This window comes from Chelonia mydas, chromosome 1, assembly GCF_015237465.2.
Source record: "Chelonia mydas isolate rCheMyd1 chromosome 1, rCheMyd1.pri.v2, whole genome shotgun sequence".
In the NCBI taxonomy this organism is placed as follows: domain Eukaryota; kingdom Metazoa; phylum Chordata; order Testudines; family Cheloniidae; genus Chelonia; species Chelonia mydas.
Genome location: NC_057849.1, coordinates 255014218 through 255038557, shown reverse-complemented (window position 1 = coordinate 255038557; position 24340 = coordinate 255014218). Strand labels below are relative to the sequence as shown.

The following is a 24340-nucleotide window of genomic DNA, read 5'->3' as shown; positions in this document are numbered from 1 at the left end:
TGAACTCCACTCCCTCCCTCCCCAGCCTTCTTCTATGAAGAGACGCTGGGCAGCAGCGCCCTCTACTGGATGGTGATTGTTGTTTGTAGACTTCGTAAGAACGGTACCAAGAACCAACCCAGCCCATTTTACTGGTGGCCTAGTCCTGATGAGACCCCAGAAGGCCACAGGGTACAATGCTGCTGGTCTACCTATTGAGCTGCATTTCCTCTGCCTCCTACAGGCGAGCAGGCGAGACAGACACAGGAGGTGAAGTGTTCTGAGACCAGGACAGCAACTTAAGCATAAGGGCTTGAAATGGCCAATGCAGCATGGAAACTATTACCAGAGAGGGGAGAGTGACCCCAAGCCCCTAGCTACGGTGGCACCAACATCCCAGTCAGGGCTAATGGGCCCTTTACAGCAGTTAGAGTGAGGTGATGTGCCAACGGGCATGGCATAGAGCTGTTATGCCAGCTCCCCTCTGCACTGGGGGAATTCCCCGGGGGCCAGATCTGCCGGCTTTCCAGCCCCTTTATGCCACTGGAGCTGTTTAGAGGGGCTAAGATGAACCATGCCCTTTAAGTGTACAATGATTCCTAACAGCAGGCTCTAACCCCGCACAACTGTCCTCAGGGGACAACACCATTTCCCCCCCTCCAAGCTCCCCACCATGGCCCGCAGCAGCCGGAAGGAGGGGAAGAACAGACTGCAGGCCTGGGATGGGAGAATCACACCAAGATGCTTGATTGTGCGGATTTTATGTCTTGGTTGAATCTTTAATGTGTGTTGTAACATGAAGAGCCACCCCCAAACCATCGCCCCCCCACCACTGTGAACGCTACGGTAGCTAATGCCTCCTAGAGGCCAGGATCCATTTATCTTCAACATCCTACTATCTTCTGGGCATCACTCTGGTTATGGTTCTTCCCCAGGTTAGGCACAGTCTTGCTTGTGGAAAGGCTGGAAAAGGCCCCATCACATCCCCTGTGCCTGCTGGCTATTCAGGGCAATGCTCCATGTTTACGCCCCACCTCTGTGAAAGCCTCCACGCAGCGGTCGATGTCGTCCTCGCTGTGGACGGCTGAGATCTGCACCCGGATCCGTGCCTTCCCCTTGGGGACCACAGGGTAGCTGAAGCCGATGACATAAATGCCTGGTGATGAGAGTCATGTGCAAGGGGGAGGCAAACATTAATACTGGGGCTCCTTTACTGGTGGGAGGGGGTCTTCAGGGGTTTTAGCTCCTTTTCTCTCTCCCCCCCATCCCCCCGTAAGCAGGGATCAGACACTGCAGCACACAACTCCATGCTGGTACTGGAGAGGCACCCCCTACAGAGTTGCAAGGGAAGCAATGGGAAGGGCAAATGGTGTATGTGCTGCCAAGCAGAGTGGCAGGGTGGGGAAAATTTCTTCTCCAAAGCCCCATAGCAAAGTAGAGGCAATGTGGCAGGGAATAACTAGAGCGGGGCACTTCCCTATTGCTGGAGGGGCTGAGGAGGTACAGAAAATCCCATACAGCTACCAGACATGGAGTAAGATAGCTACAGGGAAAGAGGATCAGAGGCCATCCCTTCATCTGCACATGACGCCACCACCTGACAGCCCCAGCCCCCTCCAGGTTTACCTCTCTCCAGCATGTCATCAGCCATCACCGATGCTAGCCGGGCCTCGCCCAGCATCACAGGGCAGATGGGGTGATCATTCCCTGAGATGCTAAATCCAGCTGCAGCCATCTTGCTTCGGAACCTGCAGGGGGGGCAGGGGAGGGAAGAAGAGCACATCATCCCTGCTCGGGGAAGCCCTTCCCCTCAGCCATCAGCCCACTGCTCTGGCACCTGTGTGGCTCTGCACCGTCCTGGCTCCTCCATGGCCAGGATCAAACGCCGCACCACCCAACCTGTGTGAGGAAGGGGCCGTTCCTCTGAGATCCCCTCCTATTTTCTGCCCACCTCAAAGGCCCCGTGGCAGGCTCCGCTGTGCCATTCTGGCTATCATGGTGCCTTCTGCATCCAGACAGGTGCCTGGCACGTGGGGTCATGCTGGAGCTCGCACTAGGTAATCCCACGGCTGTGATATCACAGCCATCTCCATGGAAACCACGGGTGGTGCTATCAGCGGAGGACGGATAAAGAACCAGAGACAACTCACTCCTGAGCAGAAAGGAGTCTACTGGCCAAGGGGGTGAGATGGGCAGGGAAGTGACTGCATGGAGAAGGGGCTTGTTGGGGTTCTCCCCCTGAGACAGGATCCCAGGTCCTCAGCCCTCACCGCCTGGTCTTGGCCACCATGGACTGCGCAATAGCATTGCTCTCCATGAGCAGGTCCAGGGCCTTGGAGGCGCAGCCCACGACGGCAGGAGGCAGGCTGTTGGAGAAGAGGTATGGGCGGGAGCGCTGGCGCAGCAGGTCGATAAGGGCCTTGGGACCGGTCGTGTAGCCACCTGCAGGGGGAGGAGACAGAAACAGAGCGTCATTAGGGACAGGGGGAGGAAGAGCCAACAACAGGACCCTGGGAAATTCCCCCCCTCCCCGCCCCGGTAACACAGGCAGCAGAGCCTGGGATCCCAGCTGGTTAGTTTCACTAATGGGTTCCCTCTTGGGTGCCCAGGTGTGACGTCTCCAAAGGAAGGTCAGAAGAGGGTGCACATGGCAGGGCTTGCTAGGTCCCCTTCACCCTTGCTGTAGTGACCCTCGTTGGGTCCAGGTCCTTCGGCTCCTGTCCACATCTTGGTGCTCTCCATCAGTTTTGTACTGTTAAAGGGAGGGGGGCAGAAGGGTTTCGGGGAGCTCCCGGGTACAGGGCCACGTAGAAAAGCCAACGCCCCAGAAAGGGGAATATCTGAACCTGCTGCTCCTCCAAGTGCCTTCCCCAGCGTTGAGTTGACAATGTCCACTTGGTCCATTACTCCCAGCAGTTCATCAGTACCCCTGCGAGGAGAGAACACGACCCCATCAGCCCTGGCTGCTCCGACCCGGGGGACTGGGCCGTGGCGGCTGTGGCCTGGCACCAGTTCATTGCCACTTTCTCTCCAGCGTGGCTCTGGTGTTTCCTAGTCCTGATGGAGTAGCCACGCCATCAGTGGCAGGTTAACCCAATGGGCATCGCTACCCATTTGCATCCCCACTGCCAGCTTCGTGCTAAAACGAAGGATACGCAGAACCAGGACGGTAGCTATGGGTGCAGGCTGTGAAATCCCAATGTGCTGTGCTGTGGGAGGGGAAGGCCTTGTCCATCCAGCAGTAGCATAAAGCAGCAGGGCGCAGGCCAGGGAAGCATGCTGAGCCAGCCTGGCTGGCCTCCTCAGGGGAGTTCTCTCTCCAGATGGGGTGAGGTCACCTCCTGCAGGAGGGAGCCGGCCCTGTTAGCAAAGGCAGCACTGGGGGCTTGGAGGGTAGGATCCTCATCTCTCCGGAGGGCAGGCTGCTCTTACTTCCTGCACACGGCAAACCAGGGGTTTCATAAGTCAGAGCAGTGATGCGGCCCCTGAGTACGCTCCAAACAAACCCTGCCCACCTACACCCCAAGACTGAGAACGCTACCCCCAAAATCGGAGCCCACCCCAGTTATGCCACTCCCTGACACAAAGACAGGTGGAGAAAGGAAGGTGCTACCATCTCGTAAGGCGGGGGAGGTTCAGTGGCCAGGTGGGGATCCCTTCAAGGACTAGTGGCTCTAAGAATCCACAGCCCCACAAGGAAGAAACCCCATATTCACACCAGTGGCTGGTCTAGCCCCTGAGAGTAAGACATGGGACTAGCAGGAAGGCCTGGTCTCGTACCGCCCATTGGGCCCAAGGAAGCCAGTGGCATGGCATTCATCGATGAAGACGAGGGCCTGGTATTTCTGGGCCAGGCTGCAGATCTCCTTCAATGGAGCGATGTCACCATCCATGGAAAAGGCACCATCGGTAGCCACCAGCCTCAGGCGGTGTTTCTGTGGAAGAGTGTGTGGCAGGTTGCAAGGGATTGTGGGTAAAGACAACTGCTTGAGCAAATCTCTTTGGGAAGTAGGAGGAAATGGAGACTGGGGTCTAGTACTCCCGGTACATGAATATATGGCCCCATCCACCATCTCCCCTCCATCCATTCTTGAGCTCACATTGTGGCAGGCTTCCTCCCACCAACGAGCAAAGGATTGGATTCTTGCTAGAGTCTAGCAAGGCTGCTTCGAGTGCTGGCCAAAGGGGGTTACTTCTCTAGAAGATGCAAGGTTATTCTCTGGGGGATGGACACCTTGCTCCTAGACTGGAAGTGGGTCACAGACTGACTGTACTCCCAGGGCAGAGCACGTCTTTGTACCTGTGCGTCCTGCAGCTTGGCCTCTAGGTCCTGCATGTCCATGTGCTTGTAGCGGTATTTATTGGCCTTGCACAGGCGGATCCCGTCGATTATGGAGGCGTGATTCAGCTCATCCGATAGCACCGCGTCTTCGGGGGTCAGCAGTGCCTGCGGACAGCAAAACAATGGGCTGCGGTGGGTTACGGGGGGAGCGTCCTTGCTGGATACATGGGCAAAATTCTGTGTCATCACAGAACTCCTGGCTTGGCAGCATCACTAGCCGACCACCAGAATCCTCTGCATCCCATTGGTGGTCAGGCCACTCATGGGGTAGTGCCAGGGCACCATGTCTCTCCTCATGTCATGCGATACACCACTAAGACTTCTATCTCTCAGCTCCTTTTCCCCGCCATGGGGTTCCTCTCCCTTTGCATTCTTTGTGTGGTTTGTTCCATAAGCCACATCTCCACCAACCCTGTAGGATGTGCTGACTTCCTCTTCCAGGGCTGGGCCTAAGTTGGGGACAGTTGCCCCTTGCCCCACACTTTTGGGATCCTCGCCATCACCATATGCCCACAAGGGGCTACCCATCCTCCCCTGCAGGCCTCACCCACCCTTGCCAGTATGCATGAACCGCTTCCCCTACTTTTTAGGTGGAGTGGCTGCATCCGTTTTGAATTCTCATATGAGCGGGTGCAGAGAGCTCAGGTTGGGGATGTTGGGGGCTTGCAGAAGGTGGCCAACAGTGATGGGTCCCTCCGAGGAGGCAGCTGGATGGGTTCCACTGCAGAGGCCTACCCAAAACCTAGGATTCGTTGTGATAGTCACCCCTACTAGGAAGGAGGAGATGAAGGCTGACTAGAAAGCTCCATGGCACCTCCATCCCACCCCTTCCCTGTCTGAGAGCACTACCTCCATGATGCACTCAGCTCCCCGCCCCAGCAGCACACAGAGCCATTAGGCCTCCTCTCTGTCCCTATCTCATCTCTCTTAACTTCAGCCTGCAACCCGCTGAGGGAAATTAGATCATCAGCAGAAGCAACCGCTTTGGGAGCTTGACTTGTTGCCTATGTGGTCCTTGCCCTTGCTGCCCCCTAAACAAAGCACAACACATGCACTATGAACCTCAAAGATACCAGCATTGGCATCAAAGCAACTGGCATAGAGGATGGCGTCTTCTCTCTGGTGGAAACGAGAGATCTTCTCCTCCAGGTTCTTGTGTATATTCTAGAGAGAGCCAAGACACAGAGTGAGGGGTTTCAATTAACATGACCATTGGTCCAGCTAGAGTTCCCTGCTTGCCAGGGAGTTCCCTGCTTGTCTGGGGTGCCTATTTTTCCCCAGATGAGTTTTCTCACCAAGGAACCTACATTGTGGTTATAATTTTTGGTCCCCCAAACCAATCACTGCAACCACAAGACTCCAAACCAACACGGACAGGTGACATGCGCTGAGGCACTTCCCCATTTTTAACTGGGGCGTTGCCCCAAGATGTTTAAGTGCCACACAAAGGGCCCAGATCCTCAGCGGATGTAAACTGGGGTCGCTTCACTGATGCCATGGAAGCTACCTCAAGTTATGGTAGCTGCAGGTCTGGCCCTGGGAAATTTGGGGTGTTTATTTTAAAACTAAAGATCCTCAGGGTTTGTTTTTTTTTTTTTTAAACATAACCTTGGGGGTTTTTATTGGTTTAACGCAAAAGCCTACTCTATACCCTTACACTGAGTGCATGTAGGGGCGTGTCTGTGTGAGCATGTGTATGGATAAGCATGCAGAGCTGTGTCTGTGTGGACATGCACGTGCCGATAAGTGTTGAGAGAAAGGGAAGCACCTGAGCACCTGCCTGCACTGTTGTTATAGGTAACTATGGAGGCAAAGCTAAAGGCTTCTTTCCTCAGTGGTGGATATAGGATTGGTTTGGGGGAAAATCAAGATCCTGGGAAGAGATCGTGGAGAATGGCAGCTAATTAATATGCAAGGGAGAGTGGGAGTGAGGGCTTTGCCTTCTCCCAGGAGCTCATGTGGAGACCTGGTTATTTGTGGAAGGGTCAGGCTCACACAGACAGAGGCAGGGTGGGAGGGGCAGAGTGAGGAATAAAGGGAAGGGGGGGGGGGACAGTACATTCATGGGGAGCAGGACAGGAGGAGAGAGAGATCAGATGGAGGAGGAAAGGAGAAACAAGTAGGGAAGAAGGGAAGGAAGAGGAGAGAAAGAGGGGCTAGAACAGAGAAGGATGGCCGGCCGGCCAGCCAGCCAGGAGAGGCCAGCCCACACGACAGACCTAAAGCACCCTACTTGGTTCCACCTGGGAGCAGAGCGGCTTGGTGGCAGGCAGCACAACAGATGTTTGGGTTTTAGCCCAAGGAAAAGGTGACTACTCCACTCCCGATCACGGCCCCACCCATACCTGCGTCCCACAGATGAAACGGACAGAGCTGAGGCCAGCTCCAAACTTCTCCAGGGCCTCTAGTCCAGAGCGGATCACCTCAGGGTGGCTGGAGAGCCCTAGGTAGTTATTGGCACAGAAATTCAGGATCCCTGCAAAGAGGAGGAGGGCAGGAAGGAGTGAGCAATTCCTACCCACCCCCTGATGCAGCAAGACAATAGGTTTCAGAGTAGCAGCCATGTTAGTCTGTATCCGCAAAAAGAACAGGAGGACTTGTGGCACCTTAGAGACTAACAAATTTATTTGAGCATGAGCTTTCGTGAGCTACAGCTCACTTCATTGGATGCATGCAGTGGACTGAATAGACAACAGAGAAAACCTCAGCCAATAGCAGGAGTGAAGCGAACACACCAAAAGCAGCCAGGTATGTGCCTGGAGCCATGGAAACATTCCTGTGTCACACACTCCCAGCCTGCCCCCCTAGGCTGATTAGTGGGCAAAAGTAGATAAGTCCAATTGCTTCACAATGACCCATCACTAAGACAGCTTAATCGGTTTCCTCTCTCTCCCTCCTCACATAAGCACAGGCATGGCAACCAGGATCCTTCTATCTGGGATCTCCACCCAGTGGGAGACAGGCTGCCTGTTGCTTCAGAAGATGTTCAGGTAATAGGCAGGCCAAGTTTCCGGTTGTTAAATTCAGGTTCCCAAAAAGGGTGATTCAAGGACAGTGCTAAAATCCTGGCTTTTTCTGGTCACTTTGTTTTTTGAATATAGGATGAAAATCTGAAAATGCAGATAAAAGTAAGCAAACCAATTCTCAGATGGCAACGCGAGCAAGTATCACCTCTTCCAGGCCCTAAATAGAAAACCAATGTCACAACCGAGTCCTGCTCTCTGAACAGACTCCAGTCAGTTGTGACTGGCTCCAACCACAAATCCCATGTGCTGCTAAGCTCCCTGGCCCTGGGGAGCGACCGGTCACTCACTATTCCTACCACTAGGTCTTTAAGGCATACTCCCGGGTGCAGGCCCTACATGTGACACCCTTTGTGGGCACGGAGATTCCACAGTCCAGCCGCCTCAGAGCCGGGAACCAGTGCCCCAGCCCAGAGCCCCCAGTAGCTTAGACACAGTCCCCAGAGTCCATCTGGCTGTGGGATCGCTGGTTTTTTCTAGTTAACCCCTCCCGGGACAAGAGGGCAGCAAAGCAAGGACACACAGGCTTAGCAAAGGAATTTCTCACACACACTTTATTCTTAAAAAGCTCAATAGCGTTACAAATCTATGGAAAACAACAAACTTCGGACACAGCCTCCTCAGCGTCCTCTCCCCCTGGTGAGTCCTGGGTTTGATTCAAGTCCTTTAGGGGAAGCCAAGCTCCTCCTGTCTCCACTCCTTCCCGCTGTTCCTGGCAATGACTCAGGCGGCATGTCTTAAGACAGCCTCTGACACCTTTTCTGTGCCTGCTCTTCCTCTGGGGACTTGTCCAACACCCACCACCAGCTTTCAGGCAGGGAGTCAGTCAACAGTATTGGACCTGCCAGTAGAACCCCTGTTGCGCCAGGAGTGCATTGCTGTGCTCTGTCCCAGCTTTTCAGACAGTTTCTGGACATGGGGTCGAGTTCCTGCTAGAGGCTGACTGCTCCAAGCCATACTGAAGATTACATTTGAAATGAAGGTTGAAATACAACAGGTGTTCACAAAACCAAAATGGGATTCTGAAACTGACACTGACAACCCCCCTTCAACCGTCACCATCAGGGAGCTCCCAGCCACAAAGGACCGGGAACTGATAAGGACCAATGCTTATTATTTCTGTTTAACATTTATACCATGGTAGAAGACAAGGGCCTCAGTCAGTATCAGAATCCTATCGTGCTGGGTAGGTGCTGTATACGCACGCACACCAGGAAACAGTCCTGGCCCAAAGAGCTTTCCATCCAAATAAACCATAATTATGGCCAGTCAATGCAGACGGGCTCAAACCATCTTTAAAAAACAAAAACAAAAAACACCTTTCATGTTCATTAAATTACAAAAAAGGGTGTTTGTTTGAAATCTGTAGAAATCTAGCAAAATTAGGCCCTGACCACACTGGCTTGCCAAACCATGACCCCATATCCTGCAAATACTTATGCACATGCTTATCCTTACTCACATGAGTAATTCCATTGAACCCAATGAGATCACTCGCATGCTTAAATTAAAGCATCTGCATATGTTTGCAGGATCAGGGTCATCCTAGGCCCTTAAAAAACAGGTTAGTAACAAGCATGTTTAAACACAGTTTCTTAATTCTGTTTGAAGAACAGAGTCACAGCCTAAGGGCCTAAAATACACTACAAGCTCCTCAGTGTCAGAGGACTGAGCTGCAATATGCTATCTCAAGACACAGTAAAAAGTTGGTTCTCTCTTGTAGACAGGTCCTTACCTATGTATTAACCATATCGGGGGCATCAGGAAGTCAGCTTCCCCAGTTCTGTTTGTTTGGTTTTTCTGTTGTGATTTAGTATAAATGGGCCGAAATACTGCCAGAGATCGGTACTTGTCTAGACAGGGATATGCAGTCACAGACACAAATCATCAACAGCCAGGTGTGGGTTAAGCTTTTTATAGAATAGGAATATTACATTTCTAGAATATATCCCAGAATGATACAACCAAACAGCTCATGGAAGGTGGTGGTTGGCCATGTGAGTGGCTTAGGTTTTTTAAGTGGGTTTTGAAATTTATATACGGTGGGGTAGAAATTCTGTGTTTTCTCCATGGGTTTTGTCAAAAAACTAAAGCTCTTACTCTCAATGTACCAGGCCAATTTTTATTATTTGTATTACAATAGTGACCCAACTGTGACTGGGGCTCCATTGGGCTGGGCATCATAACAAAACATAGCAAGAGACAGAGAAAGCATGGGAGAAAGGTAACATTATTCCCATTTGACAGATGGGGAAACTGAGGTAGAAATTCACAATGCTGAGGCCAGAAGGGACAACTGTGATCATCTATCTGACCTCCTGCATAACACAGGACTTCCCTAAATTAATTCCGATTTAGATTAGAGCATGTTTTATAGAAAAAAAAAATCAAATCTTGATTTTAAAATTTCCAGTGATGGAGAATCCACCATTACCTTTGGTAATTTGTTCCCATTATTAATTACTCCCACTGTTAAAAAGGTGCACCACACACTGGAAGGAAAAAACAAACACACAGAAAGTTACTTGGAAATGATGCAAGAAATCCAAAACAACTATCAAAAAAAACCTGAGGACAGCCACCCAACACAAAAACAAAAAGTGGAACCAACTACAACTACCCCACAACCCACAGAATAACAGTGACCCAGAACACCTCCGGGAGAAACCATGGCACCAGTACCTACCACGTGGACATTACACGACACCCAAATGTCATCAATTTATCAAGACTACTCCTCACTGGAGATGAATTATCTGTACTCTCCAAGGAGCTAAGCTTCTGTCCCACCACAGAACCTGATGCCGTACTAACATGTGGAACACTAGAACAATTCTTCCACTGTCTCCGCCCCAAAGAATTATTTCACAATAATGACACCACTCACAATTACCACGTCCCCGCCAGCAATCATAAGAAAAAAGAATCCTCAGATTGGATACCACAGAGTGGATGAAACCACACCCATGATTACATTGATTGCTTCAGGGGAAAACATTGACTGAGAAATCCTTAACAAACATCACATCCACCATAATCTATCCACCACCGAGAGGACAGCCATACAGTCCTGAAATCTAACCACCAGATAGTGGCGCTCCCTTTGACTTTGGTTTGATCACTGTAGTCCTCAACTATGATGACTATGTTAATGAGGCCAACTGACAACTCTCTGACACCACCTACTATAAAGAACTCAAAAAAGACCCCACACCACAATTTACCCAGGAATTTAAGAATATCATCAAATCCTTCTCCAAACAACTCCAAGAGAAACTCTATAAACTCATCCCCCATGAACCCATGCCAGGCACCTTCTACATGCTTCCCAAGCTACACAAACAAAGGAACCCAGGTCAACCCATCATATCTGACCACAGCACTCTTACTGAACGAATATTGGGACTCACAGAAACCATCGTCAAACCACTCACTGCACAAAGGCCCAATTTCCTCCAGGACAAAACCTACTTCCTCCACAAGCTCTGTAACATTAACAACCTCCCTTGGAACACCATCCTCACCACCATGCATGTCACTTCCCCATACAACAATATCCCTAACAATGACGACATGGCTGCCTGCCTCAAATATTTACAAGACAACGGACAAACCTCAGATATCCACCCCAAACGCTCTCCCAACTCATCCATTACATCCTCACCCAAAACAATTTTACATTCAACAACAAACTTTGTCTAAACCATGGGAACAGCCCTGGTTACTAGGATGGCTCCCCAATATGCCAACCTCTTTGTGGGCTACCTTGAAGAATTTCTGGACAAGCGCACCACAAAACCAATTATATATCTGAGATACATTGATATTTTCATCTTCTGGACAGAAGGCTTCACAGATTTCCACCACAACTTCAAAAACTACTATCTGTCCATTAAACTCTCTCTGGAACACTCCCACAGTAGCATCAACTTCCTGGACACCCAATCAGCTTCAGCAATGGAACCCTACAGACAACCATATACAAGAAACCGACGGATCGCCACACCTACCTTCACAGATCCAATAACCACCCCTAACACACCAAGAAATCTGTTATCTATAGGCAGGCACTCAGGTACCACAGAATATGCTCTGCGGAGAAAATCTGAGATATACACATTAACACACTCAACTTCACCAAACAAGGACACTCCAGAGAAGTAGATCGCTTCATGGAACAGGCCACCAAAATACCCCAAGAGAACCTGCTTTGATACAGAAATAAATCCCCTTCACCCCACGCTGGAACCCACATGGGGTTTCATCAAACAACTACAATCCATACGGAGTGGAGACCTCATCCTGAAAAAAAAAAAAAAAATCTTTCCTGATCCCTCACTTCTGGCCTTCAAACAGCCTCCCCAAGCTCATCATCAGAAGCAAGCTTCCCACAAATCAAAACACACCAACTCAAAGCAGCACTGGACCCTGCCAGAACAACAAATGCAAACCTGCAGACATATCTCCACTGCTATAATGATCAACATCCCCTACAACACACCTTTCGAAAACCATACATCCTACACATGCCTATCACATATGGCGTACCTCACACAGTGAACTAAATTCCCCAGTAACAATGATGTGTGTGAAACCAGACAATCGTTACGGTTTCAAATGAACTCACACAGGAAAATGATAAAAGACAAAAATAGCCTATCGCCTGTGGGTGAACACTTTTCACTCTCTCCCAGTGCCGCGCCACAACCACACAAGCGCTGCGTTGCCAGTGTAGACTAGCCCTTAGAGCGTCTTCACCCTACAGCAGTGCAGCTGCTTCAGTGCAGGTGTAGACCTGCCCTTAGCTGTGATGCTCAGAGCACCTTTCCCAGCCCTGAAGAGCTCTGTGGGACTTGAAAGCTCGTCTCTCTCCCTAACCAAAGTTGGTCCAATAAAAGCTATGACCTCGCCCACCTGGTCTCCACCTTATTTCAAGTCTGAAGAGACAGAGAGTCAGGCTATGTCTACACTAGTACTTTTGTTGGAAAAACTTTTGTCTGTCAGGGGTGTGAAAAAAAAACCCCAACATCTCTGAGTGAGATAAGTTACACTGACAGAAGCGCGAGTGTAGACAGTCCTATGTCAGCAGAAGACATAGCTACTGCCACTCGCGGGGGGTGGTTTAATTATACTGACGGGAGAGCTGTGCCGTTGTAAGGTCTCTAGTGTAGACACAGCCTTAGGCTTTTAACGACACGGCTTTTAACAACATGGCTGTGTCGCTACAGCCGAGCCACTAAAAGTCGGAGCGTAGCCGCTGTTTGTCGTCTCTCCTGCCAATAAAAAAACTTCCACCCCCAATGAGCGGCATTTGCGTTGTCGGCAGGAGCGCGCTGTTCACACTGGCGCTTGTTGTTGGCAAAACTTTTGTCTTTTGGGGGGGATTGAGGGGGTGTGGTAACACCTCTGAAAGACAAAAGTTTTGTCATTCAATTGCCAGTGTAGACATAGCACAAGTGACTTGCCTGAGGTCATGCAAGAAATCTGCTGAAAAGTGAAGAACTCATCTTCCAAGTCCCAGTCCAGTGCTCATAAATACTACTGCCTTGCATTTGTCATCCAAAAAACCTTAAAAAGAAGGAACAAATTCATTCCTAAGCGCTGCAGTGATCACTCTGCTTCTTGAAGTGAGTTTTGATTGCCTTATTTTAGCTGGCATAAACACAAACATTATTATTGGTCATAAAATCATCCAGCTCTTTTTTAAATACTCCAGTTGCAGTATTTGACTCCGTGACCTCCTGCAGCAAGGATTCCACAGGCTGGATTACACACAGCAAGAAGTAGTATTTCCTTTGACTGGCTTTAAATTTACTTGCCATTAACTTAATCAAGTGATCCCTTGTTCTCATATTATGGGACTGCATAAGAGGGAAGGATCTGACCATCTTTCACTATAGTCCTCATAATAATAAATCTGTCAGTTATAGGCACAGAGGCAGGTCAAATTAGGCCCAAAATGTATTTGTTTACAAACAAACAAAAATAAAATGATGTTTTCGAAAAACGGACGCCCACAGAATTGGGTTTTGTTTTTTAATTCAAAGAGAAAGTTTTCAAATAAAAACACAAAAACAAATGAAAAGCCCCATACTATCTTCACAAACTGCCTTGCCACATTGTGCTTGTGCAGAACCCAAGAGATATATTGACTAGAAACAAAACTGAAATTGGCTAATATAACATCATTGTCCAAGGTGAGAGAAATGCAAAAAATAAACAGTGTATAAACAATGTCCATTAAATTGGATGTTCAATAGTCTTTGTTTTACATTTTAAAAAAAATATTATTTTAGCCTGACAATGCTTATATCTTCTCGAACACTTCTCCCACCTAAATTAAACAATCCTTCGTTCTGTAATCTTTTGGCGTATGTAATTTCTACCCAGGACCTATCGATCTTCATTGCCCTTGATTCAATAATCTCAGCTACCCCTTTTGTAATCTGAAAACACACTGCTCCAAAGCGGGGGTTTCCTGAAATAATACTGCATTTTCCATGTCTTTTATAAAGCACAGTAATAATTTTCATGTTTTTACTGCATGTGCGTACAGGGTTCTCTCTCCAGTTCTCTCCTCCCTCCCCGATCATTAGCACATGGGTGAGTCAGGCTGTTTTGGTTTATATTCATTATCTGATGAATATCAAAGCTGAATTTCATCGGCCACAGTGCTGCACTCTCCCCTATATAGTCTTAAATTCGTCTGGAGTTTCTTATAATCCTCTGCCCTGTGGGTCTCCCCTCTCCCACTGCCTAGCCAGCACCGGAGACGCGTTACATTTCGTTCATGCAATACCTACCTCCTCTGCTGCCTTCTACGTGGATATGTGGCCCTTGTTTTGATGTTATAACCCTCTCACTCTTCCAGGTACCAGCGCCTCGGATGCTCTCCAGCTCAGCCTCCAGGACGTGGCTGAGTTGGGCCAGGGCAGCCCTCGCCCTGTAGGCCCTGCACTGCCCCGGGGAGAGGGGGGAGCTCAGGAGACGGCGGCCCCACATTCCCCCAGCTCCGCGACACCGAGACAAGGCAAGCTGCAAAAAGCCTGGGAGGGAAACATGCGGCGGAGGCGGAACCCGAACCAGCCAATCAGAAGGCGCACCAGCCAGGGACAGAGTTTATTTAAGGGGCCAGGGCTCACAGCCTAGACTAGGGGTGTGGGGGAAGCTGGAGCCTGAGCACAGCGACCCCAGCCCTAGGGTTGAGGGGCACTGACCCAGCGCTGCCTGGGTCTCATAACTGTAAGAACAAGTGGGTACTACAGGGGAGGATTGAGGTACATGGGGGACCCCAGGACTGGAACAGGGCAGTTGGGACCACAGGCCAAGAGCAGTACGTAGGGACAGAGGGATGGGGCTGTCCAAGGGGAATGGGAAAGCCGGGGCTGCTGCAGGTCATGACTGAAGTCCAGGCAGGGGCAGGTTTAAGGGTCAGAGTTTGGTCAGCAAACCTGCTGCCTGGGGTTCAATGGTCACGTCGCCTTAGGCTTATTTAAACATGAAGAGTACAAAAACAAAACACACACAAACACCCCAATCAAAAATCACAGGCCTAAACAAAAGTGGACTCTAACTGTGTTGGCTTGCGTTTCCATGTATTGGAACCTCCCACCAAAGCAACGTTTCCCTGGCAAAGTGCTCTATGATTCTGTCCAGCTCCAACCTTGTGATCTCATCTTTCTCTGTTTTAAGGAAAGCAAGGTCACGCCGCCGTGTCTGTAATAGTGTTGAACACATACAGTTTTTGACACATCCTAATGTGCTTTTTGCACATTCATCACCAGCCACTTGGTAGGGTGAGAAAGATTCAACACATTTCCATTTCTGGTAAGGTAAAACATCATCAAGAGAACTTGACACTATGAAATTCAAGTAGCTCTGGACTCCAACTGACAAATTGAACACCTCTGTGTCTTTTGTAAAATAATACCTCTTGAAAGACATAATCTTGTGAACCAAGTTTAAAGAAAAATATGGGTATTTTCCCCTGAGTTTAAGAACCTCCTCCTTTGACTTTTCTAAAGTTATTCTGAAGTTGTCTGGGATGGAGGAAACCAGATAGAATAACGACCACTTCATATCTCTCACACTGAGATTTTAGTTCCCCGATCATATTGTCTAAGACGTCAAATATTTCCTTTGATAGTTATCTTTTGCTTCTAACACAGAATCATGTGCAAATTCATCATCCCGGCGGTGTACATGTCTCTTCCTGTGACTTGAATAGTTTGCACTTTCAAAACCTATTGCTTCTTACCTGTTGTGAGATTCTTTTATAATTTCCTCATACTTTTCTTCAGATCTGAATTTGCATAGCTCATTCACTGTGCTCTCAAATATCCAGAGCACTTGAAACAGATCAATTTTCTTTGACCAAAGGACTCCAGAGACTGCAGCCACCGTGAGTAAGATCCTAGGCCACTATAACAGATTGAGGTAGAACATCCAACCCATTAAAGACAGGTTGCTTTTTGCTCAACATATGTCTCACAACTCTTGCATTCAATAACAATTCCATCTTCTAGGCATTCAATTATACTCTGAAAATTTACTGTCATTGCCTCAGTGGCTTTCATTCACACTGCCCATCTAGTCTTGCAGAGTACCTTTAAATTTAAAGGGCTCCTTTGTTCTTCAGAAGCCTGTCCAATTTCACCTGTTGCATCAATCCTTCCAACTTCTTCAGTGCACCATCAAATTCCTCTTCTCTTTGCAAAACTGTACTCTCTCAAGCAAGAGTTTGAAGATACAGATTATTTTTAGACTTAATCTTTAGTTTTTCCAATCAATGATTAGAGTTCACAAAACATTTATATATTTCCTGCAAAGTTGTGAAAACCTTCAGGGCCAGACTGGCCTTAACTTCAGCAGCATGCACCAAAACTAGGTTAATTTGATGTGCTGGACAATGGATGTATGGTGCATACACGTTGTCTCCCTTTCCTGAAAACTATTCTCTCATTTTTGCTTGCAATCCTCCATGATCCCCAGCCATAACATTGGTCCCATCATATCACTGTCCAGACATATATTTGGGTTGTAATCCATAACTGCAGAATAAAACATTAGTTAACTGGTCACACAAGGATGCAGCATCTGTCTCATTGCCACAAAACTAACAAAGTGATATTTTATAGCTACTTTTCCTTTGGTATGCTCAATACCAACACAACGAAGCAAAATGGCTATTTGATCAAAATGGCTAATATCCGTGGTTGCATCTGCAGTGACAGTAACAAAAACTTAGCTTATTTGTAGCTATTAAACATGCACCTCCTGGTTTCTGATGCCAAAAGACTCATAAGTTCATCAGTAATTGTCTTGCTCAAGTACTGTATTTGGTTCTCTTGGTGTCATTGATATGTTGGGCAAAAGCTGTATTATGTCTGGCAAGTAGCTTAATTATGCTCAAGTACATATCACAACTGTTGCTCTCCAACACTTCACAGTGACTGTGGAAGGAGAGATGTAAACTAGCTAAAATTTTGACCGTGTCAAGCAATATTTTTAGTATTTCTTGCCATTTCCTAATATTTTCAGCTGCTTGTTTATGAAAACAAGCATTGATACGGTGACCCTTTGTGAACTGTAGAGCTGCTATATGACTGCTTATGTTGTTTGCTCCTCCCATTAAGAGACGTTGATGTTAACATATTCTTCCCATCATTGAAAATCCATTACCCACATTGATTTGTGAGTGTCTGTATCCCTGGACAACCAACAAATGTGACAGTATGCATAATTGGAAAGATATGGGTATGTTAGGCAGTTGGCATGCAAATCTACATGCCGTGCATTTTTCATTCTGTAAAATGAAAAGGAACAATGGTAGTTTGTCGGGAAAAATGGAAACTGTCCAGTTGGTATATCGCTTTCAGTGGACTGGCAAGAATCAATACATAAAGCATACACAATAGGGCAGGTGATAATACTGAATCTGGAAAGTGACCTTTATCGGATGGGAACTTCAAACCTATTTCAGCAGGAAGACAGCTTTGACCTGCTTCATTGCTGACATGCTCATCTACATGATCCTTGTTTTGGTTTTTTTGTTTTAAGATAATCTGTGGTATCTTTGGCTTTATTGGTTTGTAGCTCATCTTACAGGATCTTCAGTTGCGCTGGTTCCAAGCAGAGTGTCTCTGGAAATATCATCAGCTGCTTACTCCTACAGGTGCAACTTCAGTGGTACCGCACTACTCGTTTTCCTGACTTAAACCTTGCCACAATGACAGATTCATACTTGCTGAACTGATATGCAGTTCTTGACTTTCTACTTCAGACTGCGGGGGTTGATCAGGAAGCGTATAAAAAAACAGTTACCTACCTTTCATATCTGTTGTTCTTCTAGATGTGCTGCTCATGTCAATGCCATGTTAGGTGTGTGTGTGCCACAGGCATCGCTGCCGGAGATTTTTCCCCTAGTGGTGTTCGTAGGGCTGGCTCTAATGTTCCCTAAAGCCCTGCGCTCATGCGCCAGTATAAGGGGCGCCGCTGGCCCCGCACCATAGGTGCCGACTCCGTGGGTGCTTCAGGGCTGGGTGCTCTGCACCCACCAGCAGCCAAGTTCCCCTCCCCTCCTCCTCCGCCTCCTCCTCTGAGCACGCCGCGTCCCTGCTCCTCCACCTACCTCCCAGCGCTCGCCACCACCAAACAGCTGTAGCAAGCTCCGGGAGGGAGGGGGGAGGAGCAGGAATGTGGCCCGCTCAAGGGAGGAGGCGGGGAAGAGGTGGGGCCAGGGAGGGAATTTGGGAAAGGAGTCGGAATAGGGGCAGGGAGGGGGCGGAGTTGGGGCGGGGACTTTGGGAAAGGGGTTGGAATGGGGGCGGGAGGGGGCGGGGCAGGGGTGGAGTCGGGGCGGGGCCGGGCAGAAGGGAGTCGAGCACCCACCGGCGCCAGTAGAAGTCAGCACCTATGCCCCACACCCCTCCAGTTTCTTCTCGCTGTCCACTCAGACAGTGGGGAAGGAGAGTGGGTCATGGAATTGACATGAGCAACACATCTCGAAGAACAGTTATGAAAGATAGGTAGCCATTTTTTCTTCTTCGAGTGCTTGCTCATGTCAATTCCCTGTTAGGTGACTCACCAGCAGCATCTCTGGAGGTGGGCTAGGAGTCCAGGGACACAGCTCTTCTGAAACTGGCATTGTCTCTGGCCTGTTGGGTAGCGGCGTAGTGAGACGCAAACATGTGCATGGATGACCATGTCACGGCCCTGATAATGTCCTGTATTGGTATTTGTAGCAGGAAAGCCGGTGAAGATGCTTGTGCCCTTGTTGAGTGGGCCCTTATGATGGCCGGAGGTGGGGTCCCCACTTGCTCACAGCAGACCCAGGTACAGGCCGTGATCCAGGACAAGTTCCTCTGGGCTGTTACCTGGAATCCTTTCACTCTGTCTGCTACTGCAACAAAAAGCTGCATCGATTTGCGCAAGGGTCTTGTCCTATCAATATAAAAGGCTAAGGCCCTTCTAATGTCCAGAGAATGCAGATGCTGTTCTTCTTCTGTCTTGTGAGGTTTGGGGAAGAAGACCAGCAGAAAGATGTCTTGACTGATGTGAAATTGCAACACTATGTTGGATAGAAAGGCTGGGTGGGGAAGCAGCCATTCCTTATCTTTGAAGAAAACCGTATTTTTGGGTATGTGGCCAGAAGCAAAAAAGGGAAGCAAAAGTGGATGGGAACTTGGGAGGCAGTGACCATGAAATGGTCGAGTTCAGGATCCTGGACACAAGGAAGAAAAGAGAGCAGCAGAATACAGATCCTGGACTTCAGAAAAGCAGACTTTGACTCCCTCAGGGAACTGATGGGCAAGATCCCCTGGGAGAATAACATGAGGGGGAAAGGAGTCCAGAAGAGCTGGCTGTATTTTAAAGAATCCTTATTGAGGTTACAGGGACAAACCATCCAGATGTGTAGAAAGAATAGTAAATATGGCAGGCGACCAGCTTGGCTTAACAGTGAAATCCTTGCTGCTCTTACATACAAAAAAGAAGCTTGCAAGAAGTGGAAGATTGGACAAATGACCAGGGATGAGTATAAAAATATTGCTCGGGCTTACAGGAGTGAAATCAGGAAGGCCAAATCACACCTGGAGTTGCAGCTAGCAAGAGATGTTAAGAGTAACAAGAAGGGTTTCTTCAGGTATTTTAGCAACAAGAAGAAAGTCAAGGAAAGTGTGGGCCCCTTACTGAATGAGGGAGGCAACCTAGTGGCAGAGGATGTGGAAAAAGCTAATGTACTCAATGCTTTTTTTGCCTCTGTCATCATGAACAAGGTCAGCTCCCAGACTACTGTACTGGGCAGCATAGCATGGGGAGAAGGTGACCAGCCCTCTGTGGAGAAAGAAGTGGTTCGGGACTATTTAGAAAAGCTGGACGAGCACAAGTCCATGGGGCTGGATGCGTTGCATCCTAGAGTGCTGAAGGAGTTGGTGGATGTGATTGCAGAGCCATTGGCCATTATCTTTGAAAACTCATGGCGATCGGGGGAGGTCCCGGACGACTGGAAAAAGGCTAATGTAGTGCCCATCTTTAAAAAAGGGAAGAAGGAGGATCCTGGGAACTACAGGCCAGTCAGCCTCTCCTCAGTCCCTGGAAAAATCAAGGAGCAGGTCCTCAAGGAATCAATTCTGAAGCACTTAGATGAGAGGAAAGTGATCAGGAACAGTCAGCATGGATTCACCAAGGGCAAGTCATGCCTGACTAATCTAATTGCCTTCTATGACAAGGTAACTGGTTCTGTGGATGAAGGGAAAGCAGTGGACGTGTTGTTCCTTGACTTTAGCAAAGCTTTTGACACGGTCTCCCACAGTATTCTTGCCAGCAAGTTAAAGAAGTATGGGCTGGATGAATGGACTATAAGGTGGATAGAAAGCTGGCTAGATTGTCGGGCTCAACGGGTACTGATCAATGGCTCCACATCTAGTTGGCAGCCGGTACCAAGTGGAGTGCCCCAGGGGTCGGTCCTGGGGCCGGTTTTGTTCAATATCTTCATAAATGATCTGGAGGATGGTGTGGATTACACCTCAGCAAGTTTGCTGATGACACTAAACTGGGAGGAGTGGTAGATACGCTGGAGGGTAGGGATAGGATACAGAGGGACCTAGACAAATTGGAGGATTGGGCCAAAAGAAAACTGATGAGGTTCAACAAGGACAAGTGCAGAGTCCTGCACTTAGGACGGAAGAATCCAATGCACTGCTACAGACTAGGGACCGAATGGCTCGGCAGCAGTTCTGCAGAAAAGGAGCTAGGAGTTACAGTGGACGAGAAGCTGGATATGAGTCAACAGTGTGCCCTTGTTGCCAAGAAGGCCAATGGCATTTTGGGATGTATAAGTAGGGGCATTGCTAGCAGATCGAGGGACGTGATCGTTCCCCTCTATTCGACATTGGTGAGGCCTCATCTGGAGTACTGTGTCCAGTTTTGGGCCCCACACTACAAGAAGGATGTGGAAAAATTGGAAAGAGTCCAGCGGAGGGCAACAAAAATGATTAGGGGACTGGAACACATGACTTATGCGGAGAGGCTGAGGGAACTGGGGATGTTTAGTCGTCAGAAGAGAAGAATGAGGGGGGATTTGATAGCTGCTTTCAACTACCTGAAAGGGGGTTCCAAAGAGGATGGCTCTAGACTGTTCTCAGTGGTAGCAGATGACAGAACGAGGAGTAATGGTCTCAAGTTGCAGTGGGGGAGATTTAGGTTGGATATTAGGAAAAACTTTTTCACTATGAGGGTGGTGAAACACTGGAATGCATTACCTAGGGAGGTGGTGGAATCTCCTTCCCTAGAAGTTTTTAAGGTCAGGCTTCACAAAGCCCTGGCTGGGATGATTTAGTCGGGGATCGGTCCTGCTTTGAGCAGGGGGTTGGACTAGATACCTCCTGAGGTCCCTTCCAACCCTGATATTCTATGATTCTAAGCCCCTGCAGATCGTGCACTTATCTTGGACTTGAGCCTCCCCCAAGCATTTTTGGCAGCTGGAATGGGGGTTGCTCACCGGCACTGGCATGGGTTTAGCATAGGGTGCACATGGTTTGAAGCCCGAGGATCAGGGCATGCCCCGTCCCTGGAGCAACGTCCCTTAAGGGGACTAGCTAACTAACAAGAACTAGAACTGACAACTACTAATATTTACAAGAAGAGATCTGTAAACCACTAGGGGAGGCTTGCCGAAGCAAGAGAAGAGGACTGTTCCAGCAGCCGTCATGGGCAGTAAGAAGGAACCGGAGGAGTGCGGGGCCGGCAGCACCCCTTATACTGGTGCATGAGTGCAGGCCATCAGGGGATACTAGAGTCAGCCCTATGGATACAACTAGCAGGGAAATCTTTGGCAGGAGGGCACACACACAGCTAACATGGAATCGACATGAGCAAGTACTTGAAGAAGAATGATAGTTTCTGCTGCTTAGGATCTCTGGAGGCAGTTTGTAATAAATGTCTTTTTGCTTTCTAAAACCAGATTGTATGTGTATTTATGGTTTTTCATTTTCAGACATCTTCCAGTGTGAAAATAACTAAGTTGGAAGTCTAGGTCTAAATAGAATGTATTTTTGTGCTTCTTAATTTATCCTTCAGTTGTGAGGGTAGTCCTAAAAAAATGTTGATTTTCTCTGCAGAATTTAGCAGTGACAGGCAGACCAGAGTGGGGAATGGGTGCAGAGAGTGCTGTGGGAGCGGCTGGAACGTTTGGAGTATTCAAGTAGTCAGAATGCAGGGGTGCAGCCTTTAAGCCCGCTCACCCTGGATACGCCGGGCTAACTGGATGTCCTTAAGCATGATGGTGACTCTCTTGCTGTGAATAGCACAAAGGTTGGTGTCCTCAAAGAGCCCCACCAAGTAGGCTTTGCTCGCCTCCTGCAGGGCCACAACAGCTGAGCTCTGAAAGCACAAGTCAGTTTGGAAGTCCTGGGTGATTTCATGCACCAGGCGCTGGAAGGGCAGCTTGCGGATGAGCAAACTCAGTAGATTTCTGTGAGCAACAGATCTCTTGCAGGGCAACAGTGCCGCACACGCCCCTCAGTGTCCCACAGCAAGAGGAGGTTATGGAAACAAACTACAGGTCCCAGGCTACTGCTGAGAAACATAGTTTGTTTCCATAACCTCCTCTTGCTGCATACTCCAGTACTGGAGCATGCCCAGTGGCTGCAACCCCTGCTGGATAGGGTAGGAAATTCCTTCAACTCCCAGCCACTGCTGGGCATGCTCAAATGCTGTGGGAAGTTTGCAAAAGCAGAGCAGAACAGGTCGGTGGGTGGAACCCTGGGGCTGATGGCCAGGCGAGATGTTAGAGTGTAGACACATGCAACCCCTTCAGTTGCCCTGAAGCAGCAAGATGACCCCTGCCCCCTTGCCATGGTGACTGACTCAGTTACTTGTGAGAGTGGGACCCTAGAATCGAGTGGGAGGGGGCAGATGGCAGAGGAACAGGTGATGCAGCTGCTCAGGGGTCCATGTGTAATGACGACAGACCCCGGTCATCAGCGGGCGGGATCAAACCTGGGGCCTCTGGAGCTTAGTGCATGAGCCGCTACTGCATGAGCTAAAAGCCAGCTGGCTCTTAGCTAAAACTGTAGAGCAGACTCATTTTAACTCTGTAAGTGGTCTCGGTGCCCCCAGTTGGGACAGAACACCACACCCAGAAGGTGTACTGTATGGGTTACATATGCACTTGCAGGACCCCTGCAGGCTCAGCGCTGCTCAGCCACACAACATACACCTGGCCCAGGCTGCTGCCATTGTTTGCAGCCTGCTGGAACCTGTAGGAAGAGCAATGCGCTGGTCCCCACTGCTCACTTTTGAGTTTGCCTGGGGAGGGAGGCCTCCAGAATGGTGGCTCTGCCATGAATTCTGATTAGCGGGTACCACCAATGATCGGAGGCCCCTCCTCCCCTCCAGCTGACCAGGCAAATTCAAATGTGGGCAGCAGCAACCAGCAAGGCTGCTCTTCCTTGCGGCTCTGACTCCAATTCTGGTAGCAACAGCGATTCAAGGCTCTGGCTCCTACGACAGCAGTTCTGGCTTTGGTGGGAGCAATGGTCCTCGCCGTAGGAGGCAGCAGCAGCACTGGTACACAGCCCGGGCCAGAGGGAGCAGATGGCAGAGCCTGGAGCTGGGGAGGAGGGGAACGGGGGAGCAGAGGCAGAGATGACTGCAGGGGTGGGGGAAGGGAGTTTATTTTAATGAATGTGGGATATGTGATGGCATGTGGGGTACCACAATCTAAACCTGGACCGCGGGCCATCTTTTTGTTCCTCTGCCACTGGCAGATGGGAGAGGGAGATGGGGGACCCAGACTCGGAGGAGTGGGGAGGCAGTCAGCATTTGCTGACCCTTCCTACTGTTAAATCTGCCACTCTAGCCAGGATTTGGCATAGCAAAGGCTAGCACAGGTCAGGACAGAAAAGCATCGGCAAAATTGTACAAATGGTCCCCAGAAACAGAATGCCTGAGCAGTGGCCTCAGAATCTGCTTTTCCACAGCCAGCTGGGATGCAGTAAAAGATTCTTTCAGTACACTGACAATATTTCAGTGGCAGAGTGCAATTGACAAATCAGAAAAGATGGAAGGTGATTTGGGCACTTTCTGTGCTCAGGGTATTCTGGCTTGGATACCCCAGTCTGTCAACCTAGAAGCCAAGTGGCATTATGCTGGTGAAATGCCCCTTGTCACCACTGCCTTTTATTGGAGGATAATCTCTTTGGATAATCTCCCAATCTCTTTCAGTTGTTCCAACGCTGTGCAATACCCCATGCTCTAGGTCTAGGGTTTATCCATAGTTCAGGAACCAGCAAACTTTCCTTATCCCTTCAGCACCTTCTTACAAACCAGAGAGCTATCAGTGTCTTTTCAAGTTGGAAGAGGAATAACACCTTACCTACCACCCAACCGTGTGTGCATACATGCATAACCCCTTCTCCCCGTGTTCCCTTTCTTCCCATGTCCCCCTCCCCATCTTGTGTATTTTTAAATACTAACGAATACAAAAGACAGTGAA

At 49.0% G+C, this 24340-nt stretch overlaps 1 protein-coding gene across 1 annotated transcript; it reads right to left on the bottom strand.

The window, feature by feature from the left end:
* Positions 1-983: 983 nt before the first annotated feature.
* On the bottom strand, positions 984-14409 carry GCAT (glycine C-acetyltransferase). The gene is made up of 9 exons (XM_007069107.4): positions 14148-14409; positions 6667-6797; positions 5384-5485; positions 4280-4426; positions 3760-3914; positions 2826-2908; positions 2250-2421; positions 1606-1727; positions 984-1135 (listed from the first exon to the last, which is right to left on the bottom strand). Exons 1-9 carry the CDS (start codon positions 14344-14346, stop codon positions 984-986), a joined length of 1263 nt encoding a protein of 420 aa, XP_007069169.1. The 5' UTR covers positions 14347-14409.
* Positions 14410-24340: the final 9931 nt, after the last annotated feature.